At 39.4% G+C, this 23,421-nt stretch overlaps 1 protein-coding gene across 2 annotated transcripts; it reads left to right on the plus strand.

Annotated features, from left to right (window-relative positions):
* Nucleotides 1–274: 274 nt before the first annotated feature.
* On the plus strand, nucleotides 275–23,077 carry LOC308126487 (prepronociceptin-like). Of its 2 annotated transcripts, none has more exons than XM_080490923.1 (3): nucleotides 275–446; nucleotides 17,565–17,698; nucleotides 20,595–23,077. In XM_080490923.1, the coding sequence occupies exons 2-3, from the start codon at nucleotides 17,579–17,581 to the stop codon at nucleotides 21,207–21,209; spliced, it is 735 nt and encodes a 244-aa protein (XP_080347049.1). In that variant the 5' UTR covers nucleotides 275–446; nucleotides 17,565–17,578; the 3' UTR covers nucleotides 21,210–23,077. The 2 variants fall into 2 exon arrangements, with proteins under 2 accessions (XP_080347049.1, XP_080347050.1); XM_080490924.1 differs by having other exon boundaries at nucleotides 383–446; nucleotides 17,568–17,698.
* Nucleotides 23,078–23,421: the final 344 nt, after the last annotated feature.

The following is a 23,421-nucleotide window of genomic DNA, read 5'->3' on the forward strand; positions in this document are numbered from 1 at the left end:
CGTGCAACTAAACCAGAAGAGGTGAACATTGGAAACATAACATCATTCTTCAACCTTTCTTTTTGTCTGGCTAATTCTTCGCCCTGCTCATCTCTTTCCTTCTACTCCTTTGATTGTCTGATTGTCTTCTTACTCCATTTTCCCAGCTTCCTCACCCTCCCTCCTTTACTTCTAAGCCATCTTCTCCCTCCCCCTCCTTTCCTCTGTTTCTGCATCCCTCTCTCTTGTGAAAGAGGGACTTTTGGAAGAGAGGAAGAGAGAGAGAGAGAATATCAGAGTGGGGAGGTTGAAGTCGAGGGGTGGGTCCCTATAAGAGCAGCTGGCTCAAGCCTCCACGTAGCCAGAACAACCAGACAGACTGAGAGAAGGAAACATACGGTGACGAGCCTCATCCTGCACCCCAGGGGACCCTCCTATTGGCACCTACAACCTCACCCTCTACACAGGTAAGAAAGCAAAGAACAGCTGGAAAAGAGACTGCTTGACTTCTGACCTTTGATCCAGACCTTTTATTTTCTGTATTCTAGAAATTGTATTTCTATTACTACAGGGAAAAAAAGGTGCCACTCAATTTTACATAAATGTTAATGCTCCTTTTGTGCTTTTAATCCTTCAGTATTGGTGATGTTGCAGAGTCCGTCAGAATTAGAGAGTCCTGAGAATAATAACGTAATCTGAGTGTAGCAGAAGCGATGGGACACGAGGGAGGACAAAGGAACCAAGTGATGTGTTTGTGTGCTTTTGTCAGCCCTGTCAAGAGTAATGCTTCTCCCCAATCAGTCTTCATCACTTCTCCATCATCCACTGCCAAACGGAGCTCGCCCGGGGTAATTGTTGGAGTTACTCTTGCGATGTCGTGACCTTCTGACTCCTCCAGACTGAGTACTGCTAATCACGCTGATCGCTCTTTAAGTGAAACACACTTTTGAACTGGATGATTGACAGGAGGCGAAACGTCAAGTTAGGACGTTAAATGAGTGACGTTAGTCACTGATCACATGTTTATTACGATCACCCCCAAAGGAGCTCTAAGGTCCCATACTGGCCACTTCTTTTGGTTGGGTTAAGAGGCAGTGAAGATGTGCACCAAAGAGAGCATGAGGTGAGAAAGGCTGTAATGTGTTTAGCAGATGCATTGGTATTTTACAGAAAGAGGTCGTAAATAGTTGGTTTGATCACACATTAATCACTGTGGCCTGATTTACGGAGTCCCACATCTACAGAGGAGAATCCTTGTAGAAAGAGACTGTTTACACCTTTGACAGTTCAACACGGTAATGAAAAGGCAAACTGGGTTAGTGCTCATTGTTTCATCAGGGTAAGACTTTAAAGAACTCACATCATCAGGTGGATATTTTTAGGTGGTCAGAGACATTTATGTGGCACTTACACTGTTTTCATTGAGTGTTGTGCAAATTATTAATTGTAAAAACCCCTGAAGGTAATTTAAAATCAATTAAAAGAAGTATGTCATGAAAATATGACCAGATAAGCTACATTTCTAAACCGTCTAATGAAAGCTTCATCCTACTCACAGTCACTGAGTATGGACATAGCAGGGTACACACTGTACACTAGTTCATTACAGCACATACACACAGAAAGACACACACAATGGAGCACATGCAGATTTACAACTGATAAAATGTAAACTAACAAGCATGTATTTGAACGCTAAGCCTGAATTCTATGTCGCCCACATATGCACAGGGAGAACATGTACCAGTCAGTCGCAGGGCAGAAATCACACAGGCTTAGGTGGAAAAAAAATCTCTGCCATCCACACTGCAAAAAACTGTATGAGAGAGTGGTTCTGGGAGGTGGAAGGTTAAAGTGAGTAAAGTGTCAAGGCAAATCTGGATCTTAATATGGACCTCGATGATCATTATAAGACTGAACCGTTAGGGGGTTTGGGTAATAACATCTGAGGAAAGGGATTCAAATAGTCAAATTTTTGGTCAGTTTTACTCATAGATAGTTTGTCTCATGAAATTGATAAAAATCAGTCCCCAATTGAGCATCTTATATAATAATTACATTTGTACCTTCCGACAATGCCTTTAAAAGCAAAGTATTAAGTTTATAATAATCATCATCATCATTCACACCAGGAGTGGTAAGCTCCATTGTAGCCACAGCTGCCCAGGGGCCTGCTGACAGAGGCGTGGCTGCCAGTTCATGCCGACGGCCCCTCCGACCACCACCAACATTCATGCACCATTCATATAATTCAATGTGGGTAAAGTGCCTTGCCCAAGGACACAACGACAATGACTTGGATAGAGCGGGATTCGAACCGCCAACCCTTCGGTTATTGGACGACCCAGTTTAGCGGCCGACTCTTGAAGTATCTGTCTCCTTACGTCTGAATACATTTCCATGTAACACTCATTGCTGAGAGGTGTGGGCTCATTACTTGAGCCGTCAGGAAACTTTAATGAAATCAACAAACTTGAAGAGGAGGTCTCACTTTGCATTTCTTCTTCTTTTTTTCCTGTGTTGAATAATTAACCTCATGTTGGTATTTAGCCTGGGGGCTCATTCTTCATTTGACCTTGAAGGCAGCTCTATAAACAAAGGCTACCTGCAAGATTTCATGCTCTCAGTTGAACTACTAGAAAAAGGACTACCCCCCCCCCCCCCCCCAAAAAGCCTACCTGATCTGAATTTGCAAGTGCATCGATCAGGTTATAGGTTTTTTTTTTTCCCTTTTAATCTCTATTTTCTAACACATGTAGGATAGTACTCTGTACACACTAAAACAAGGTCATTTTTAAAAGGGAGGTTGAACTGCTTTCTCACACTTTGAGGCAAATGAACAGTTCTCTCACTAACAAAAGTGTAGAAATCGTCTGGTGGTTGGCTTTAAATTATGCTCGAGCTATTTTACAATGGCTCAAGCTTAACGCCCTTGCGTTTTCATTGAAGCTGTTTGCAAGGAGTCGGCAAGTCAATAAATTTGTTTAAATCACAGTTGTAGCTTATGTGCTAGAGTTTTAGGGTTTAAACTCCAAGGAAACCACGAGAGGAGAAGCTGAACCTCTAAACTGGTGTGTGCAAAGGAACATGTTGGGTATCGGAGGAGCTGTGTCATTCTGAAAACACATTATCTTCTCTTGATGACTGTTATTTGTTGTTGTTTTGAGGGTATTGTGTTCCTTCAGGTAACTTAGACAAACACTGACAAGGCGACAATAACTTATGGGACCAAGAGAAACACACAAATTAGTTTTGGCACCTCATTTTATAGACTTTTAAATGGGACATGTCTGAAATATCTAAAATAAATATCGTTGGGGCTTCTTGGTGCTTTGTTGTCAGAGTAAAAGAACAAATTTGTTGAGTTATTCTTCTTTGGTGATCACACTGGTATGAATCTGTCTCAAGACTTTTTAAAGCAACCAAACAATATAACCCTGTGTTTTAAAGAATGGCATACATTTTGATAGAAATATTGTTGTAACAAAGCTGATGTAAAATAAGTGAATTGCTGCAATTATTAAGCACAAAAAAACAACAACATTGCAATAATCCACGTGTCATGAACCTCATTGCTTTAAAATCCCCTTTCAATCCATCTCCTCCCCTTTTCAGTATCAGTGTATTTTGTCAACTCCCTCCACAATGCCGCACACCTCATTAACTTTATGGATAAACTAGCCTGGCCCTTACTAACCTACCCAGATCAAAGGCGAGATGGGGAAAATGGAGGGAGGGGATTACAGGTCACGCTGCATGCAGCGGGTGCGCACAACCTTGACAGTTGCGCTGAAATTGGCTGTAAACGTGTGGAGTTAATCTGAGGAAACAATGTTCCTACCACAGTGGGCGTCCCCATCCTTCCATTGATGAAGGGAGAGTTTCACTGAAGACTTTTTATATCAACCTGCAGCCCCTGGGGTTCCTCTTTTCTCTGGTTACACGCTCAAGTGGGTCCGGTCGGACTGAGCTGCTTGAGGAGACAAACCCTGGCCTTTCTTCCGGCTCCTGCATTCATTGGCTGTTCATTGTGTTAATGAAAGGGATTCATTTGAGAACGATTCTCATTTATGATAGAGTGAATATTGGTATTTATTCTGTCTTTAAGGTTAACATGTATGACGAGAGCAGTGTATGAGGCTTTACGCGTCTTGCAGCTACAAATTATATTCTTTTGCAATATTGCAAGTTAAAACACATTTTTAACAAAAGTTAAGATGTCTCATTATTAGAAAGTTTTTTAAACCCATTTGTTTTCCCCTGCTTAGGAAAAGAATATGATCCTCCTAATCCTGAGGGTTGAAACGCATCACAATAATTTAGCTGAAATAGTTTTTACATCTTACCACCATCTTTGCTCATATCTAACCAGATGTAAGTTTAGAGAGCATCATATACCCACCCTCCACTCTGAAACCAATGAAAATAGTTTCCTCTCAACAAAATATAGTCACAACCTATTGTACTATAGCATAGAAAACCCTAAAGGTGTGTTACAGATGTATATTTTTAAACCCACTGGACATTTTCAGACCAAGTGTTACACGGTAAAGTCTTGTTAATGTACGATGAAAGCAGACACTAACACTAATAAGACTGATGTGAAAACATGCAATTAGATGTGAAACAGAGGCATCAGAGAAAAAAGAAAACAAGAAAAAAAAAGGACTGATTACATGCCTGTTTATAATTGGCCATTGGTATATAAATCTATTTCCCTGAGAGTGTTTAACAATAAATACTGTTAATCCAGACTTAGTGTATCACTTTTTGTATAATCCACCTGACCTATGCTGTAAAACATGGCGGGGATACCGTCAAGCTGTATGGCTGATTGACTTCCTTTGGTACTGAACACACCACGGCATGTTAAAGGAGACATATCATGCTTTTAAATCCTTCCTTTTTACATATAAATCATACAGTTGTGGTCTATACAACGCGAAACTGCAATGCTTGGGTCTGAATTCCTCATTATTATAGCTCCACAGGCCCCTTTTCAACCCCTTTTCTGATGCGCTTCTGAGAGCAACTCGTTTTGGGGCGGTCTCTTCAAATGCAAATGAGACACTTCATACCCCGCCTCCTCTCCAGGTTGCAGAGGTGACACTCGGTTCAACGTCACCCTGTTCGGCCATCTTTGTAGTTTGATAGAACAGATACAATTATCTAGCGGCGCAGAAACTTTATAGTCACACATTATTTACAAAATGTCAACAACGGAAGATTTGTCCATCCAGCCATACATGTTGGAGCCAGAGTCGGACCCGGCGGAGCGAGATGAAAATGACGATGATGCACCTGCAGAACAACGTCTTCATATGGATGTAACGCAATGGTGTGTTACTATATTTACACTAACTTCTCCATCCATGCCCACTACTACAATACTGCCTGTATTACAACGACTATTTAACACAGAAGTTACATTATAATCTAAAACGAGCACACAGCGCTAACATATGAAGACGGTGCAACTGCTAATGCTAACAAAACAATGACAGGGACGTCTTATCATCACACTTTTTAGCGTTATATACAGCTTACCGAAGTGCTCTGTTCGTCGTCTCCATAGATAGAAGGAACTGACCGCTCAATCAGACCAAGTCTTTCGGCAAATCCTTCTTTATACTGGCGGAGGTTGTTGAAGCAGTCGTCCTTAAAGTGCTTCGCGCACACAAAAATGACCTTACCCACAGATGTGGGTACATTTCTGTGAAAAATAAAACTCAACCAGGCACTTCGAAAAGGTTCTGATGCTGGGAGACGGTGTAACGAAGCTTGTGGGTTACTACATCCAACAACCGAACATTTCGACTTATCCTCTCGTAACTTCGGTTGGACTACAAAATCGCAGCGAGAAACAAAAATGGCGGATTGCTCGAAATGTCGATGTCCTAATTTGGCAGTTCCGCTGAGAATACTGTGACGTCATTGTTCAAAAAACGTAATAGAGAATAGAAAAATCGAAACCGATCGCAAAATATGACCAAAACAGAATATAAAGATATCAACGGAGCACCTGAAGAGACTACTTTGAACTTTTCTGTACTTCTAAACACTCTAAATATACAACAAAATGCATTTAAGGGCTAAAAAAGTGGATTTAGCATGATATGTCCCCTTTAAGGAACTTAACTCTGAAGATTATTAGGACATTTTAGTGAGAATTGTGTAAGCCAGTGACAGAAAAAAACATAATTTGAAGTGAAGCTCCTTTGAGCAGCACAAAAAGCCCAAAACATACAAACCAAACAGCTCAAAGGAAAAGAGGAGATGGACCGTTTCAAAGTGTCCAGTAACGATCTAAATCTCACAGGAAGTCTTTAGAGAATCCAACAATCTGCTACTGTGGAAAGGACTTCTGCAAACTTAACTGAATATTGGGAACAGTTCAAGTGTCAGAAACTCACACAAAGCAGAAGCTTGGAGCTTGTAAGGAGATATGTTTATAAACGTTCGCTGCTCCCAAAGACGAGGGAAGGGCGTCAATGAGTGCAAAAACATTACATTTTATGTTTGGACTCTTTATGCAACTGAAATGTTGGTTTTCAGTAACCTTTAATAATTCTATCCATGCTTTTGATGAAGACAGCTCACCTGGTTTACATAAAAGAAACATGTTCCAGTGGTCATATTGAGCAACTTCTGAATTTTCATTGGAGGCCGTAGATGTGTGGTGCTGTGGACTGAAGAGGAAAGGGACCAGCTTGATATCAATCTGTACGTATATTGCCCAAAACAGTGATCGAGACAATTCTAAATCACACTGATTCCATTACAACCGTGTGGCTTCATATTAATTGAGTCCTGAGTGCATGTTAGAAGAGACTCCATGCCGTCAACACTTTTAACTGATAGAAATGATCTGAAGCATAATAAAACCAATCCTCCAGTTGAGAAGAGCAAGAACTGTTCTGGAATTTTACACCTGATGAGAACATTTCTTTCTAAAGCTCAAGTGAATTATCTTTTCAATTTCCTAATGTTTTCAGACTGTTGATTAAGAATGATTAAGACATCGTGTTTCTAACTTTTCTGAGATATTTCAATATTATTGGAAAAGGTCTTAAATGTCTTACTTTGACATCACTGAGTCATCTGATGTGAATAAAAGGAAGTTTTCGGGATTATTAACATTTGCTGAGCTTTTGAACATTGGAACCACAATATCGGTCAGTGGTTTCAAAGCATTACTACCATACCATTGTTATGGATCTTCAGTGGTCTATATGTCAGAATTTAATAGTTGATAAACACAGTTTAAACAAGGCATCCTAATATACAGTTGTATTGATGTAACACACCTGTGTTTAACCAAGACAAATTGGCTATATGTGTGGAAATAACTGCCCTATAGTGTTGATATCAATCTCACAAACATGTCTTTACAGCCAAATATCCACAACTTACATTCCAAAAGTACAAGAGGAAAAAACAGGAGGACGAACAAACAAAGGTCAAATTTGTGCAGCCGCCATGGTAAAATCAGAAATTATAGTCCTTAACCTCATTACAAAGCATAAACCAAAAAAAATCAATAAGAAATGAGTCTGCTGTGACCTCTGAGTGAGTGCGCAAGAGCCACCTCTTCACCATCAATCGACCTTAGGTGATTAGATGCATAGAGAAGGGAAATTGATTTAGCTTAGCGTGTCTGCCTGTAATGGCTTCAGCTGCCACGTCCCGCACAGCCTGATTGACAGCGAGCGCCTTGTGGCTAAAAAAAATAAAAAAGGTTTCTTTTTGATGTTTCTTCTGACCTCAGGTTTGTTTGAAGCAGCAACTCTGCAATACATCTGCGAGTACCTATGCAGCTAAAGTGACCTCCAATGAGGAGACAATCAGTGGGACGGTGATAAACATTGCCTTGTGCCGATAACAGCACAGCTGTATTATCACTCCAGTCCATTACTCAGACTTCTTACAATAAATCTGCATTTTTATAATAATCTAACTAGAAAAGTGTCTGGATACTGAATGTCTTACATTATCTGGAAAATACTGATTACTATCTTGACGTAGAAACGATAGTACTTACACTACAGATAAGCAAACAGTGTGTAACAGACGTTTTTTTTTCATTAGGATGAATGTCTTCCTCGCTTTTGTGGAGCCTGCACATGAACTACCAGCAGGAGTAATCGTGTAGGAGAGAGTAAATAAGAAAAGAGGCCGTAAGAAAGAACCCTAAAGAAAGTGCTGGTCTTAAAGTAAAGTACATACTAACAAGAGGGTAAATGATGTAAACAGGTAGAGAGGATACAAATATAGACTGGCAATCTTTGACCAACATAGATCTGCTGGTCTGAAATGTGTCAAATGGATGACCACTGGCATTTTGTCAGAGAGACATCAATATTACAACGAAGCAACACAATGTATTGTGAGTGGGCTGATGACAATTTGTCAGTCAAAGTGACTTCCCTGACAAGATGAAGTACTCTGGCTGCAGGCGGAAGACTAACTAACGTTTAATTACCCGTCAAACTGACTTGTCAGCCAACAAAATGAAAATCATGAATACTCTCTAATTATTCCCTATAAACAGTTTTTCTTTAAAGTCATCTTCCTGCCTCCTTTCAAGGTTAGAAACCATTGTTCTTCTATTGAAATTAAAGTAACAACTTTAAATCTACCTTGCCTTTGGTTATCAGAAAACAAACAAAAAAAACAAAATTTGTGGGCCTCACTTCTGTAATAGTACTGAAGACATTCTAAAACATCAAATAGTTCCTTTTACATTCCATATATATATATATATATATATATATATATATATATATATATATATATATATATATATATATATATATATATATATATATATATTCAGGGACTTCCCTGGTGAAACTGTTTACAATTCAGAGTTTCAAGCTTTTATTTTCTTTAAGCCCTCCAGAAATACAGATTGTTTTTTTATGCCTCTATGACATGTTGCACCCAGCACTTGACTAGACTCCGTTGCCATGTCACATTGGTCACTTTTAAGTGCCGAGAAGGCGGCCTGCCTGCACTCGGTCCTTCACTGTCACCCACCAAGTCAGGAGCACACCATCCGAGATCGTCACAGCAATTTTCCAGCATCAATTACCGGTTCAATGTTGCACAACCTTTTGCTCAAACATGGACAACGAGAAGCAGAGTGAGACTTCCCTCAGAATTAAGTCCCTGCATGAGACGCTCTTCTCTTATTGAGATGTCAGCATTAAGCAAAATGCAAAGATCATTGAGTTAGTGAAGTGCCTCTCCAACTCAGAGCAGGAGAAGGAGAGTCAGGTGAGAGCTTTGGAAGCCCAACAACAACTGATGGCCTCACAGCGGGAGGAGAAAGACTGCCTGCTGAAAGAAGCTCTTGCGGCAAAAGAGTTGCAGGAGAGGAGATACGGCGAGCTGAAAACTCTCTCTGAAAAGATGCCTGCCGACAGCAACAATCACTGGGAGGCGCGCTGGAACATGAGGGAGAAACAGGTGGCTGCAAAGGAGGAACACCAAGGCAGAGCCTCTGGCAGAGTGGGAGCAGTGCTGAGGGCTTCGTGAGGAGGAGGAGGTGGCAGCAGAGATGGCCTGTCTCACCCGAGCAAACACCTCCTCCCCCGCCTGGACTAGGAGGAGAGGTTGAAGGAGGAGAGCTTCAAGCAGAGAAAGGAGTTGCTTCAATATGTCGGAGAGCTGAGGAGAGGTACAAGCTCGACACCAAGGTCCTCGTGGATAGAGACATCCAGCTGAATGCACTAAGCGCCACGTCCAGGGTGAAGAAAGCTGAGAGGAAAACTCAGGAGGAGGCTGGCAAAAGACACAAGAAAGAGATGGAAGAGAGACGTTAGGAAAGAAGCAAGGAGGATGAAATGAGGTATAAGTCCACATTTCTCTGCCTGTTTTCATTCTTGTGTGTTCCAAACTTGTAAATAAATTCATCTAAATGAATCTAAACGAATCCTGAAGCTTACATTTGCTCATGTCTGGTAAATGAAGTTAAGAACACGTTCTTCTTCTTCTTCAGATTTCAATCATCCCATCCAGTAAATAACACAAAACAAGAGTCAAAAGCAGAATAATTAGTTTGTCACGAGTCAAGAACCCTGCTCATCTAACAAATGCATTTGCCTCAAAAACTTGGCAATTAATAAATAAGTATAAAAAAATATTTTTGCCAATAACAATTTTGTTAAAACAAAAACAATCATCCAAATGCAAATGCTCAAGCTCAGTGTAACCTGCTCTCTTAATCCTGACATTTTTCTTGAAAGTAGTTGTGCTATTAAACTCAGACTTTAACTCTTAAACGCACCTTAAATATATAAAGAGGCATTAAAGAAAATTACTATTTTTAGTGAAGTGGTCTTGAAAGCGCAGTCTCCCTCCGCTTTAAATACTGACATTTCTTTATGCCGCTATAATATGTTGCTCTAAACCTATGCATGTAAACATCCAGCATGCATTTATAATTGGACAACGTAACATCAATAATACATTTCATTTGTCCTAAAGTTTCTATTTGGAACAAATCCTATGGTGTCACTTTTTAACATGAGCTTCATGATTATGATCTGCTGTTATTTTCAAGACTTACCCATAAATGCTGCCTAATGCGTTTATGTAGATTTGAGACTCAATGCATGGACGTACCACAACTACAAAAGACAGAACCAAGTCAATTTTAGTAAAATGTAAAATAACAGAAAAGATGAAAATGTCAATGAACATGTTTAATAGGTGAATAATATAATCTATAAACACGCCCACAGCCTGGCCGCAGCTTTGTATTTTTCAACACCTTCATTTAGGGTTCTTCTTCTGTCTTGCCGCTGTTTGAAAGTCTAATATATATGGCGAAACAGAGCAAACACCCAGCCAGTGGAGTTATAGCCGAGTAAAGGTACTGACGTGGAGCTGCGCCTCGCCGGTTTGACAGCGTTGTGCTGATCACACAAGTTATGCAATAATCTGCAGTTCAGCTTTAAAACACTCTATGCAATGTGCTCGTCCGTTCAACCACGCGTGGATAATCCGGATTTAAGTTGTGCTTCAGCTGGGAGTAATTTATTTATTTTTATTCCCATTCTTGATGAGAAAATGGCAGTAATAGAGGAAAACGATTCCTGAAGGACTTGATAAGACGTTGTGAGACCATTTAAGAATTTCTGAAGGCCGTGCTCAGAGAGTGAGGAGGACGTGAATCAGACCACGACTCACAATTGAGCGTTTCCTCAATAGTACTTAATAGTGCTTGACGAGCTGTACTTTTTCAAATTAAGAAGTTGAAGACAGTCACAACCCAAGTTGCATTTACATGCACAGTTACCCACCTCGATACAGCCATGAAGTTTACAAACGTTTACAAACTACAAACGCTATGTCAATATTTCCAAATTGATCATAAAAAGTAAGGAGACCTTTTGTTTGGTGGAGCATCTTTTGTTGTAATGAACGTGCAATTAAATCAATAGGTACATTTTAACAGCTGACCCATAAGAAATAAATAACATTTGTTGAAACAGTCAAAGTAGAACTTCTAGTTCGTGTCAGGGGAGGGTAGACCTGGACAGTCAGCCTAAATGCAAACAGAGATTTGAACAAATCTTGAGGGGGTAAAATCCAGAATGAACACAAGGCAAAGCAGGGGGCTTGAGTTCAGACTAGGACCTCGTTTATGCGACACTTCAAATGAAAATGCATAATTTTTATGTTTTCATTTAAGAAAGGTTTCCCGTTTACACAGCAACATTTTGAAAATGATGCCAGTTTCCACAGAAATGACAAAAATGCTGAAAATGATGTAGTTAGCATGCCAGGCCACAAGTTGGCACTGTACCACATGCACACATGCACTCAGAGAATAATATGCTATAGACATTCACAATGGTGATTACACAGACGACGAAGATGGATTGCTATAATGGGCGACTCTGTAAAACTACCAAGTTGTCGTGCAAACGGACCCTGAAAATGCTTTTTGCGTTTTGGATAAAAACTTTGTCGTGGAAATGGGTGCGATGAACGTGAAACTGACATTACAGAGGACAGCACATGAATACACACCCGGATTGTTAGTGAATAAGCCACAGCTGACATCAATCAAGGCGTAATCATGACACACAGAGGGTGGAGCAACGAGACGCCTGCAGAGAGGAGGAATCGAGCTTTTGGACGGAGCAGACATCCATCACACCGCAGACACGTGGTGAACAACAAGATAGAAATCAGGTTATTTCCTCAAGCTGCGGAGATCAAGAACAAAGTTACTCTGGCAGTAACATGTCAAACTAAAGAGCAGCACTATTGGGAAAGTCCTTGAAGGGCTTTTGCTCTTCCACATTTACTACACTTGCTTCAAATGTCTGACAAATAGCAAAATAGTTGTCAGACATTACAGGAGAGAGAAAGTCATGTCAAGACGAGGTGCCGAGAACAGGCTGCGATAACGCCTAAACAAGAGCTGCCTCGGAGAAACAGAATTGATTCTTCTCTTCTTGCAATGTAAAGACCTTGAAGCCAAACATTAAGTTGAATGTAGAGACATCATGAAACATGAAGCCGACAAGGCAAATATAAATAGATGAGACAGGAGCAGACATAAACAGACTGACAAAACTAAAAATACTTCCAGGCAAAAACATGACAGTCCAGACTAGAAACATCAACAACAACCGACTGTGTTCGTCACAAAGTGCACTCTGGTCATGATTGGTGTGGACAAATATTCGATGATAACAATATTATTATCAACAGAAACTTAAACAATAATGACCCATCAAATTATTTTTTTTCTCCATATTGCTGACCTTTCTGTTCACTGGCTACGTATCCCAAGTTAGTACAGAGTGCTAGCTTAGCATAACGAATTGAAGTTTGTCAAAAAAAATTAAAGAATGTACCAAATAAAATGTTCTCGTGCTGAGTCTAGATAGAACATGGCTTCAGGAGCCCACCTGAGAGGTTGAGAGACAGTACTGATCCGCAGGTTTCCTTTCGTGTGAAGAAGCCCCACGTCGTAATGACTTAATTAACTGGCTTATTTAGTGGTTAATCAGTTAATTAAAAGCAGAATAATTAGCTTTAAAGGCTCTTGGGAGAACCTGGCAGACCATGGTATGAAACCACAGGGAAGATCAGTTGATGAGGAATCTGCTTCTTTTTTTGAGGTGTGTGGAGTTCGAGGGTGAAAAAACAACCCTGCCGTGTTTATACCTGGCTGCCGCAGTTAGGATAGTTTGTTAAGCATGAACACTTCTAGTGGCTTCTGCTGGTATTCATGTTGGTCACAATAGTTTCCTCCTCCAGACCTTAGGTGAAGTTTTGAGACTGATCCTTAAACTGTTACTGACAGCTGTCCAGACGTAATCCTGGGGTCATTTTTGAATCATTTTTCACAAAGTTATGGTGCCTCGAGTATTGAGGTAAACATCCTGATGTGAGGCTTCAAAAAGAATTGAAAGCTTGAGATATTTTTATAGTACGCATATGGACTTTGTGGATGGACTTGGTGGTTGTGGTCAGTTGTTGCACCTTGAGGCTGACCCATGTAATCTTTCAGTAGGTTCAGTCGGTCCAGGGTGAAATACCACAAACAAAACAGAAAACTTGATAACTTTTGCATCTTCCAATTTGTCCTCCAGTACTACCATGAGGCCAGCACTGAATCTGAGTCAAATGTCTCATGAACTATACAACCATTGAGATCGATTGCCATGAAGTTTGCAAGTCATCCAACTCGACTTGTCCAAGTCATTGACTGCATGAAAGATGGATTATACATCACTGTTTCCTTCCCCCTTTTTAACAGTGAAGCCAAAAGAGTCGTTGATACAAGCTTCCATCTGGTGTCGGTGACGTAATCTGCAACCTGATACTGTGGACAGAGTGAAGGGAAAGCTTTGCTGAAAACAAGTATCAATCATGACTTTACATACTGTTTTTATTGGCTCAAACAACACTCTTAACATTGTGACAACAAAAATGCCTCAAATAGCAGAAGCCATTGTTAGGACCAGTTTATTTCAATTGTTTAATTGTTCTTTCTCTTGCTAATGCATATGCAACGGGAGGGTGGAACTCCACCGGGGAAAACCACCACTTCGACGTTACATTAGGATTTTGGCAAAGCTGTCAAAGAACGAATGGTTTTATATAGTAGGCAAGACATCAAACAAAACAGTTGAAATGACAACAGCGCATGCACACTACAAGTAAAACACCACATTATCAGTATGAAGAACATCAAATAAAACATTAAAGAAATCCAATAAAAGTCCAATGTCCAAACGTCTGGAGACTATTCATTCTTATTATATCCTTCATGTGCATTGTTTTAGTGTTTCCTTGTATTTCTTTTTCTTGTACTGTGTATGTAGAATCCTATTTTCTATTCAGACTTTCTTCATTGGCATAACTATCATTAATAAATACCTCTAAATACCTTGGTTTTGTTATCTTAATATTTACCAAAGCCACAAAGGTAAGATAAGACAAGATACGAGACGAGACAAGACAAGATAAGTTATCATACTATTACACAAATATATCAAAATAAGAATAATAAATATAGATACTGAATATATCAATATATCAATTCAAAAATATATCAATAAACTTAAGAATAAAAAATACAATTTGCAAAAACAAACACGTCAGTATTTACAACTTAAATAGTAAAAAATAAAAAATATACAACTGGCAAGCTCGCTATACGTGTTTCAAAAGGGAAAAATATACATAGTTACAGTGGATTATGGTCAACTGGCAGCAATGAACAGGTTAATTGCTATCAGGGAAACAATTTTTTTTTTTTAATTTAAAAAAAAGAGCTAAGGAGAAAAGCCCACAGACAGAGCGGCAACAGACAAGAAAAAAACACCACTGGCCACCACTGCCAACCTTGACATTGTTTATGATTTATTTGCTCAATTCCTAAAATATTTCACCTTAACATTGTGTTTTTCAAGTTTGTATTATATTATATATGTTATAGATATTAGCCTGCCATTACTGTTTACTTAGATGGGAACAACACAGTTTATTCAAATGGGAACACTGGCACTGTGAGCATGGTTCCATACTAACGTAACTTTTTTGCCCAAAGCAAACTACCAATTGCACTGTGGTTGGCTTTTGTTGTGAGAATATTGTACAGAAGGATCTGCTGATATAATGCTGGGGTTATATTGTATTTTTTTTCCCCTTTAATGGTCTTTTCTCATTGCTGGATTACAGATACCTGGCACACCTGCCTTTGCTTCCTCTGGTCACGCCTCAGATGAAAACAGAGTCGTGAATGGCTCCTTTGCGCATTATCCTTCTGTTTCTGGAAGTCAGAGCATCGTCATTGACGGGAGGATGGAGAATGAGATGCACAGTGGCCAAATGAACACACCCAAGCTGTTTGTCTGAATCCACTACCATCTGCTAATCGTGGCCCACCCTTACATTCTTGCCTAAAATGGTTATTTTGCTCTTTTGTCCTTGACTGACAAATACGTCTGCTCTCCTATCAGAACAAGGAAAATTAAGAGGACATGACACACACTTCTGCTGTTGGTGCACAAGAGTCATTAATTTTCACACATTTTGCAGCGTTGCTCTTTTATGGGTAGTTACAGATTAGAACAAACTGGTATGCTATTATACATTTATCAGTTTTTAATTACTGTGAATAAATTCCAAGTTTCGAGGACATCATGAGACTGTTTGAAGGGAGACAAATTTGTTTTACTTCACTTCCACCACAGCAGTTTTACAGATAACGGCAACCTTCAGCTGAGAGAGCCGCTTAGACCTTAGAGAGAGTGTGTGTGTGTGTGTGTGTGTGTGTGTGTATATATATATAAATGTGTAAGTTCATGTGTCGGTATTTGAGTGATGCATGTTTGCTGCATCCGAGTTTGAATGTGTGTTTTTGTAAGCAAGAAACAATGAGTCAGTTTGTCGCCAAAGGCATTAATTGAGGCATCAATTAAAGGAGTTAACGAGTTTGTTTAATGAGATGAAAACGCTGGTTGTGCTTCTGACGTCAGACTCACCAGATTGGGCTGTCTCTACCAGAATAAGGTCAAACTGTCTCATTTTCCCCTTCCCTTTGTCACTGTCATTTCTTCTTTTGCTCTGTATCAATTTTATCGGTTCCTTCTTTTTTGCCATTTAGATTTATTTTTCTTTTTTCGGCAGCTTCAACATGTCTACTTGTCTAGACCTTCACAGGACTGGATAAGTGATACTGCGCAGACGAGTGACCATAAAAGTGCTAAATATCACTACATTGTGTAATCTCATATTAATGGAATTGTATGCCAAATTATTGAATAATTAATGGATGCCAGCTGTATAGATATGATAATTATAATGTATTTGAGACTCTTTCTCATATCTGAAACACATTGCTTAAGAGACTTAAGGGTATTGCAGCAAGCTCTAAAAAAGTTATTTAACCAACCAGCTGAAGTAAATGATTTCATGTAATACTACTTTGTACCACAGGGTGGTGTGGAGAGTCGCTTATCTCATTCATTTGAAAATGAAAGTGGAAGAGACATGTTATGAGCCAGGTTACTGGTATAACAAAGGCTTATGCTAGTGAACCTGGAGTATTACAGTTGGAATAACGTTTGGTAATGTGTACAAAACATCATAAGACCGTTAAAAGTATACTTGTCAAGCAAAAGGTATCAAAATCTGTAAAATATTGAGGCACCGTTACCATAAAGTGTTGTCCCTGCCACTAATTAGCAGCTTCAAAATCTTCAATGCATTTTCCTTTTTTTGTACTTTCTTCATTAAATAAAGAAAAAATATTCAGCAAATGATAATTACAAGCCACATTTAAGCAAGTCCATTTAAATGACAAAGTGTCGAGTGGACGAGACATGGCCAATAGTTCTTATAATCTCACACACTTTGTGTCTTTAAATATTTTCATGCATTGACTTGTCTCACTTTCTTTTCAAGACTTCTTTGTAACGTGTTTATAACAAATGTTTGCTACACTTCACGTTGTGCTGCCAATCAGGTCTCAATTTTTTGCTGTCTATGCAACAACTCCAGCAGAAGACTTTGAGTTTAAGCCACATTTTAACACTTTAAAAATGATCCACTGAATCAGCTTGAAAGGTGATGATGCTTCACAGCCATGTTCACAAGTTGTACTTGGTTTTGCGACATCGGCACTATGCAAAGAGAAAAATTGCCACCGTGGCTCAAAGCAGTTTCTGATGACTCTGTACTGTAACCTTTAATCAGTTCTCTCACAGTGACATTTGTGAACAAGACTTCCATTGGGGTTAAGTTGTCTCTACTATCATAATGACTATTGACTATATAACATGTTGGCAATTTTCTCTCATAAATCAGTTTCTTCCATATTTCCTGAGTCCATGTTGATTGGTTGATTAAAGACTTTAAAAATCCACCATTCGATGCAAACCACACGCTAGTGTACATTCATAGCCTAGATAAAAATCAGTTGTACACAGTGTTGAAATGAGAGTCTGTGTTGGACAGCTCGGACCCCCCACCTCAAGGACACTAATGAATTATCGACAGGGCAGGGTGTGTCACAATCGTTGACCTGAAAATTTGTTTTTATTGTGCAGCAGACGGTGGGACCATGAAGACCGTGCTAGCTCTGCTGCTGCTCTGCCTGTGCGATCCTGGACAGAGCGACTGCCAGGCGGACTGCCTGTCCTGCAGCAACATCCTGCCCAAACAGCTCGGCTTCAACACTGTGGTGAGGAGGGGGCAGATTCATAAACAGGTTGACTATTGAAGGATTATCACTCTATCTAGGCAGGAAGCATTAGTATGACTTAGTCAAATATGGTAAGTCATATGGGTCAAACATTGTATGTTGATAAATGTTATTATTTTTGACATTGCGGTCATCATGGATGAAGTTCTGAAAGTCAGTCTCACATTAAAGGTTCTCAAAGTGTGGCGCCAGGGAGTCTAACTTTGGATTCAACAGCAGGAGACATCTTGTGGTTCACTGGATGCAAGAACACTTCTTTTTATTTTATCATTGATTATTGATCTCAACGGCCATCAATAAAAGTATCTGATTATACGAAAGTGATTAGGAAATCTGACAATCAACTACAAAATTGGCACGGAAGATGTGAGAACCACTCAATCGATAGATAAGAAGTATTTACAAATGTGTGATCGTTTTTGCTTGAATAGGTTGCAATTATTGCACCTTACGCATTCATAGTTTGGATTGGCTTTAATTATTCGTTGCATTACATTCAACTGAACAGATGTTAGTACCAATGCCTACTTCAGTGGCTTTTTGGCACAGTGGGAAAAACAGCCATTGTTTAGATTATTACTCTCTTAAGTCTCGAGTAAAAAAAGATGTTGAAGAATCAAAATAATCCATCCAGACAAAACTGGATTGGACTCACACACAGCACAATCTGTCCACTGGGACTTTCTTTTCATTTGGTGATAAAATAAGTGGAACGCTCTCACCCCACCTTCCTATAATCATCCCGACCTCTCTACTGCTCCCTCACTGTCTCTGACTCAACAAATTACCCTTTTGCCATTTGAGTTTTAATTTGTTGTGGCTAATTGATTCCTGGGGATAGATGTGTGTTCCTCCTCTCCCTGCTTATGCCCGCTGGTTGTTTCTCTCAGGAAAATGACATGTCTCTTTCCCAGATGCTTTTGCAGAGAACACACTTGAAAAAATGGCTTAAAACAACTCCTGTTTGCGTTAATGTTTGGCACCTGGTTCACTGGTGTATTTACAGGAACTTTGAGTGACCAAACTTAAATCATAGTTTCTTTTTAGTATCTGATAAAGCAGTTAACCTATACATTTCATGCATTATTACATTCTTAGTTTAAAGCCCACTACGCATTCCACCATGTCAGCACATGTACAGTTGCATCACTCATGTAATGTCAATATAAATCATGTGATACAGCCATATTGTAGAAGCCCTCCCTCCCGCAAAAACATTTATGATATAGTATATATTACCCATGGGAAAGGAACACGTGTGAAGTCCCAGTAAGCTCAATAATAGGCTGATACGCTCCAAATGTGACAGATAATTTTTTAATGTCAAAAAGACAATGTAGTTAGAAGTGAGTGATTAAGTTATTCAATAACATGTAATTCATTTCAAAACATATAATTAGAATTGATACTAACAAACTATTACAGTATGATGATTGGAATTAGCATAGTAAAAGATTAAAATCTTATTAAGGTCAAATAAAATACATCTCTATTTATCTTTATGAATATAAAACTATAGTAGTTCAATTTACCTAACATTACATAAAAGCAAAGCTGAAATGGTTTGATTAAAGCTTATGTTTGAATTATCATTATTACTATAACCATCTACTTCAGCTGTGCAGACTATTTTCTGAACGTAGACCATTTCTAATCTACAATCAGATTTATGTCTCCACAGCAGTAATGGATGCCCATCCAGACACACACAAGCCCACCTAATTGTTTAGATTTGGAGATATCGGTGATAAACAGGCTCCAGATACAATCAGTCCGCTTTTGTCGTATTAGCGGGTTAAGACCATTACTCTCAAGTAACACTGATAGGTCAGGTGCTTTGAATAGGTAAGGCAAGGCGAATTCTTTGATATAGCAACATTCAGACACAAGGCAATTCGTAGTGCTTTAACAATGAAAGGTATATTAAAACAAGGTGATTAGGAAAAGACATAAAGAGAATAAATAAAGTCAAAACTTTATTAAGATAAAGATAATACAGTGAGTAAAATCTTTTTTTTAATGGAAAACCTGATCAAATACTATTTTAAGTCCTGATTTAAAAGAAGTGAATGTGTCAGCAGTGCTCAGGTGTTCAGGATGTTTGTTTAACAGGCCCACAAGCAGCCAGTGCATAGATTGAAGCTCAGGGATAATGTGGTCCACCCTCAGTGGTGAGGACTCGGGCTACAGCGTTGTAACACTGCAACCGGTAAACACACCTTTACAATAATTCAGCCCACTGAAAATACATTATACATATATATATATATATATATATATATATATATATATATATATATATATATATATATATATATATATATAATTTATTTTCATTGGGCGGCATTATTGTTCAAATATGTAATTTGTGTTTCTAAAAGCAGAGAAAACTTAACACCAATACCCAATGCCTTAGAAATAATTTTTTTCACACTCTCTCAGTAAGTCTGGGAGCCCTTCCCACACACAATGTTCTTAACAAAATGTTAACATTGATAAGTCAACATGCCAACAATCAAGATCTCAACCCATTGATCATTTGCAGGTCTAAAGTTCATCTTTTAGTCTGGGTTGGGACACAGACGTCTTCCATTACTTGAGCATATATTTGGACATTTTTGGATCACGACTTTGTTGGTGGTAGACGAAAGGTTAAGGCTTTAATGAATTGAATCTGAGGGGAATGCCAAAGTCTGCACTGAATTTCATAGCCGTCCAGCCAAGCTTTAAACCATGATTGACAGCATCATTACAGGAGTCACTACAGCCGGGGCTTCTGCTGTCTACTGGGACTGCTTTGTCCTGATGTCAATGAACTCCTCTGAACTCACTCCAGAAGAAAATGAAAATGATTTCTTGTCTTTGTCTCTGACAGGTGTGTCTCCTTGAGTGTGACGGCAATGTGTCCCCATCCTTCACCTGGGATTTTTGTCGTAAAGCATTGTCCTCACCCACCTTGGCCCTAAGTGGTATAATGCGGAAACGATCCGAGGAGGAGGCGGAGGTCCTTTTCCCGGAGGAAGAGGGTCAGATGGAGGGTGGTCCGTGGCTACCCATGGCATTGCAGAGGTTGGATCACGTCACCCGGGCACTCGGTGAGGGTGATCTGGGTGGCAAGGCCAGTCGGCTGAACACTGCTTATAACTCCCAGAATACCCTGTCCCTTGAGGATGAGTATGATGAGGAGGAAGCCAGGCAGGAAGAAGGGGATGTTGATGTGGCAGCGAGAGGACAAGGTGACGGAGAGGTGAGCATCTCCAAAAGATTTGGCGGTTTCGTCAAAGGGAGGCATGGCTACAGGAAACTGATGTCCCCTGGCAGATCATACCAGAAGAGGTATGGCGGCTTTATTGGCATACGGAAGTCGGCCCGCAAGTGGAACAACCAAAAACGTTTCAGCGAATTCCTGAAGCAGTATCTGGGGATGAGCGCTCGGGCCACCGAGTTCAACAGCATGTCAGAGGACCTCACCCAACAGAATGAGGTTTAGCAGAGTTCACTTTAAAAATCACTGCCAGAAAAAACTAAACAAACAACCTGATGTGTTTTGTTCTCCAATTGCATATGTGTCCACATCTGGAAGGTACAATCTTTAAAATTAATAATCCACTACAATAATCTAGCACATTAAACAGAATAACAAGAATCAGAGCCTCATCTTAAAGACGTCATCGGAATTTGCTGCAAAGCTTCTTTTTCAGGTAACCGTCTGATAATACCACTTTGTACGACTAGAGGGCGTGATGAGTCTTATCTGGTTTCTACACTGAAAACACTCTAACGCATCGAGTGTCTCTGACACAACAACTAAAACATTAGGTGTCATTTTTTGGGGAGGCTGTGGTTGTTGCATAGTTGACCAATTTCCTACTGACCTTAGTCCTGAATGCTAATGCGGATTATTGCGTGATGTTGCTTGCATATATTTTCGAATTAGCGTTACCACACAACTGCTTTATCTTGACACCCCTAGCTTCCTGCTAACGTTTCTGTACCAAATAGTGATAAGTTGATTTAGTTGTTAATTAACACAAAGTTAGGATAAATTGCAAAAGCTGGCTAGCTTAGAAAACAAGGAAGAAACAGATCAGACGCTCAGAAAATTATAAATCTGTACCCAGCTTGATAAGTGGTTTTGTTGCAGTGGATTTTTCTGCATTATCACTGTTTGAATAGCATTACAATGGAATTATTGTACTCGTGAACACAAAGCATTGTTTATTTGCTCCACTACGTGGTCCATACACTTTTAACCAACAGCAAATTTCCAAAAACCTTGACTTTGACTCAGCACTGCCACCCTATGCATAAAGTGGTATTACAAGATGATATTCAGCCTAAATTTTGCATAATGTACCTATTTTCACCTGGCGTCATCAAAGTCGACCAGTTCCATCTAAAGAATCTACGAAAATTTAGAGTTAAAGACTCTCTTCAGAGTACCTGCCGTATCTATAACTTTCTTCTTTTACATCTCTTCTTAATGCTGGCTGTCTGATTCCTGAGCGTCCACTGTTGATTTCAGTGGCAGTAATGGAAATTCAGACCCTGCTGACCTTCATATTCTGGGGTATCATTTACATCTCAAATATTCAGACTTCCATTGCTGGACCCATTTAGTTTGATTAGTTTGCGACTTTGAATATTCTTGTTGGTCATGCATTGATTTCAGTGAAATAAATTTTACTAATCAGTGCAACCTCTATGAATTAACACAATATGAATTAACACATTAACACTGATTTCTGTTATCTTTGATCATTGTTTTTAATCAGCAAGTTACTTTAAACTATCTTGTCACATACAGACCCCATTGATTGGGATCTCCTCAATGATAGAAGTGTATGTGATCCATTGTCTTTCTTATGCCACCCTCTTGTGGTAAGATGCATAACTCATTTACCATTGAACCAGTCATAAGAGTGGATTATTTTTTTCTCTACACAATTTGGAATAATGATTGAAAGTAACATCAGCACTATTGTATAATCCACTTTGTGTGAATTCCGAATCAATGAAAATTTGTCAAACACAGCTAAAACAAATTGCACCTGTGCGAAAACACACAGACGGAGCTACAGAGGGAACACAACTGAATTGGATAATGAACTGGAGGCCTGCACAGCTCTAACCGTCTTACACAGATGCTCCGTCTGCGAAACTGATGTTATGTACATGTGAGCACCGTCACGGTGTTTGTGTCTGGAGGCCAGACTCTTGTATCTGTAAACAGTGTTGGATCTTTGAACTGTGCTGGTGTGAACTGCTTTTGTTGCCCATCATGAGAACATGTAAATAGCTGAATTCAAACATGTCAATAAATATAGTTTACTATTTCCTTCGTGGCTTGTCATGCAGCAACTGATTCCGTGTCTTGAGGTGGTTTGTTCTTAGTATTGATTGTACTGGCAAAATGAAAATGCATTTATTACATGTTGGTGAACCATGAGTAAACCCCCACAGGGTTTCTTTACAAGCATCATAAAGCTCGCTGGAACTGATTATAGCTCTTGAAAAGCTTTCAGTTCTCACAACCTCACTGAAGCCAGAAGTGAAAAATCTCATAAATCTCCATGCAGTAACAGTTTTCTTTCTATCAATCTTGATATAATGAGACCTGGATGAATGCTGATCTTCACATGCACGGGTTTCTTATATTCAAACACGTTAGCACCTTTCGAAATTCAAATATCTTTAATAAT

Source organism: Lipophrys pholis (genome assembly GCF_963383615.2).
Source record: "Lipophrys pholis genome assembly, chromosome: 2".
NCBI classification, from domain to species: Eukaryota; Metazoa; Chordata; class Actinopteri; order Blenniiformes; family Blenniidae; genus Lipophrys; species Lipophrys pholis.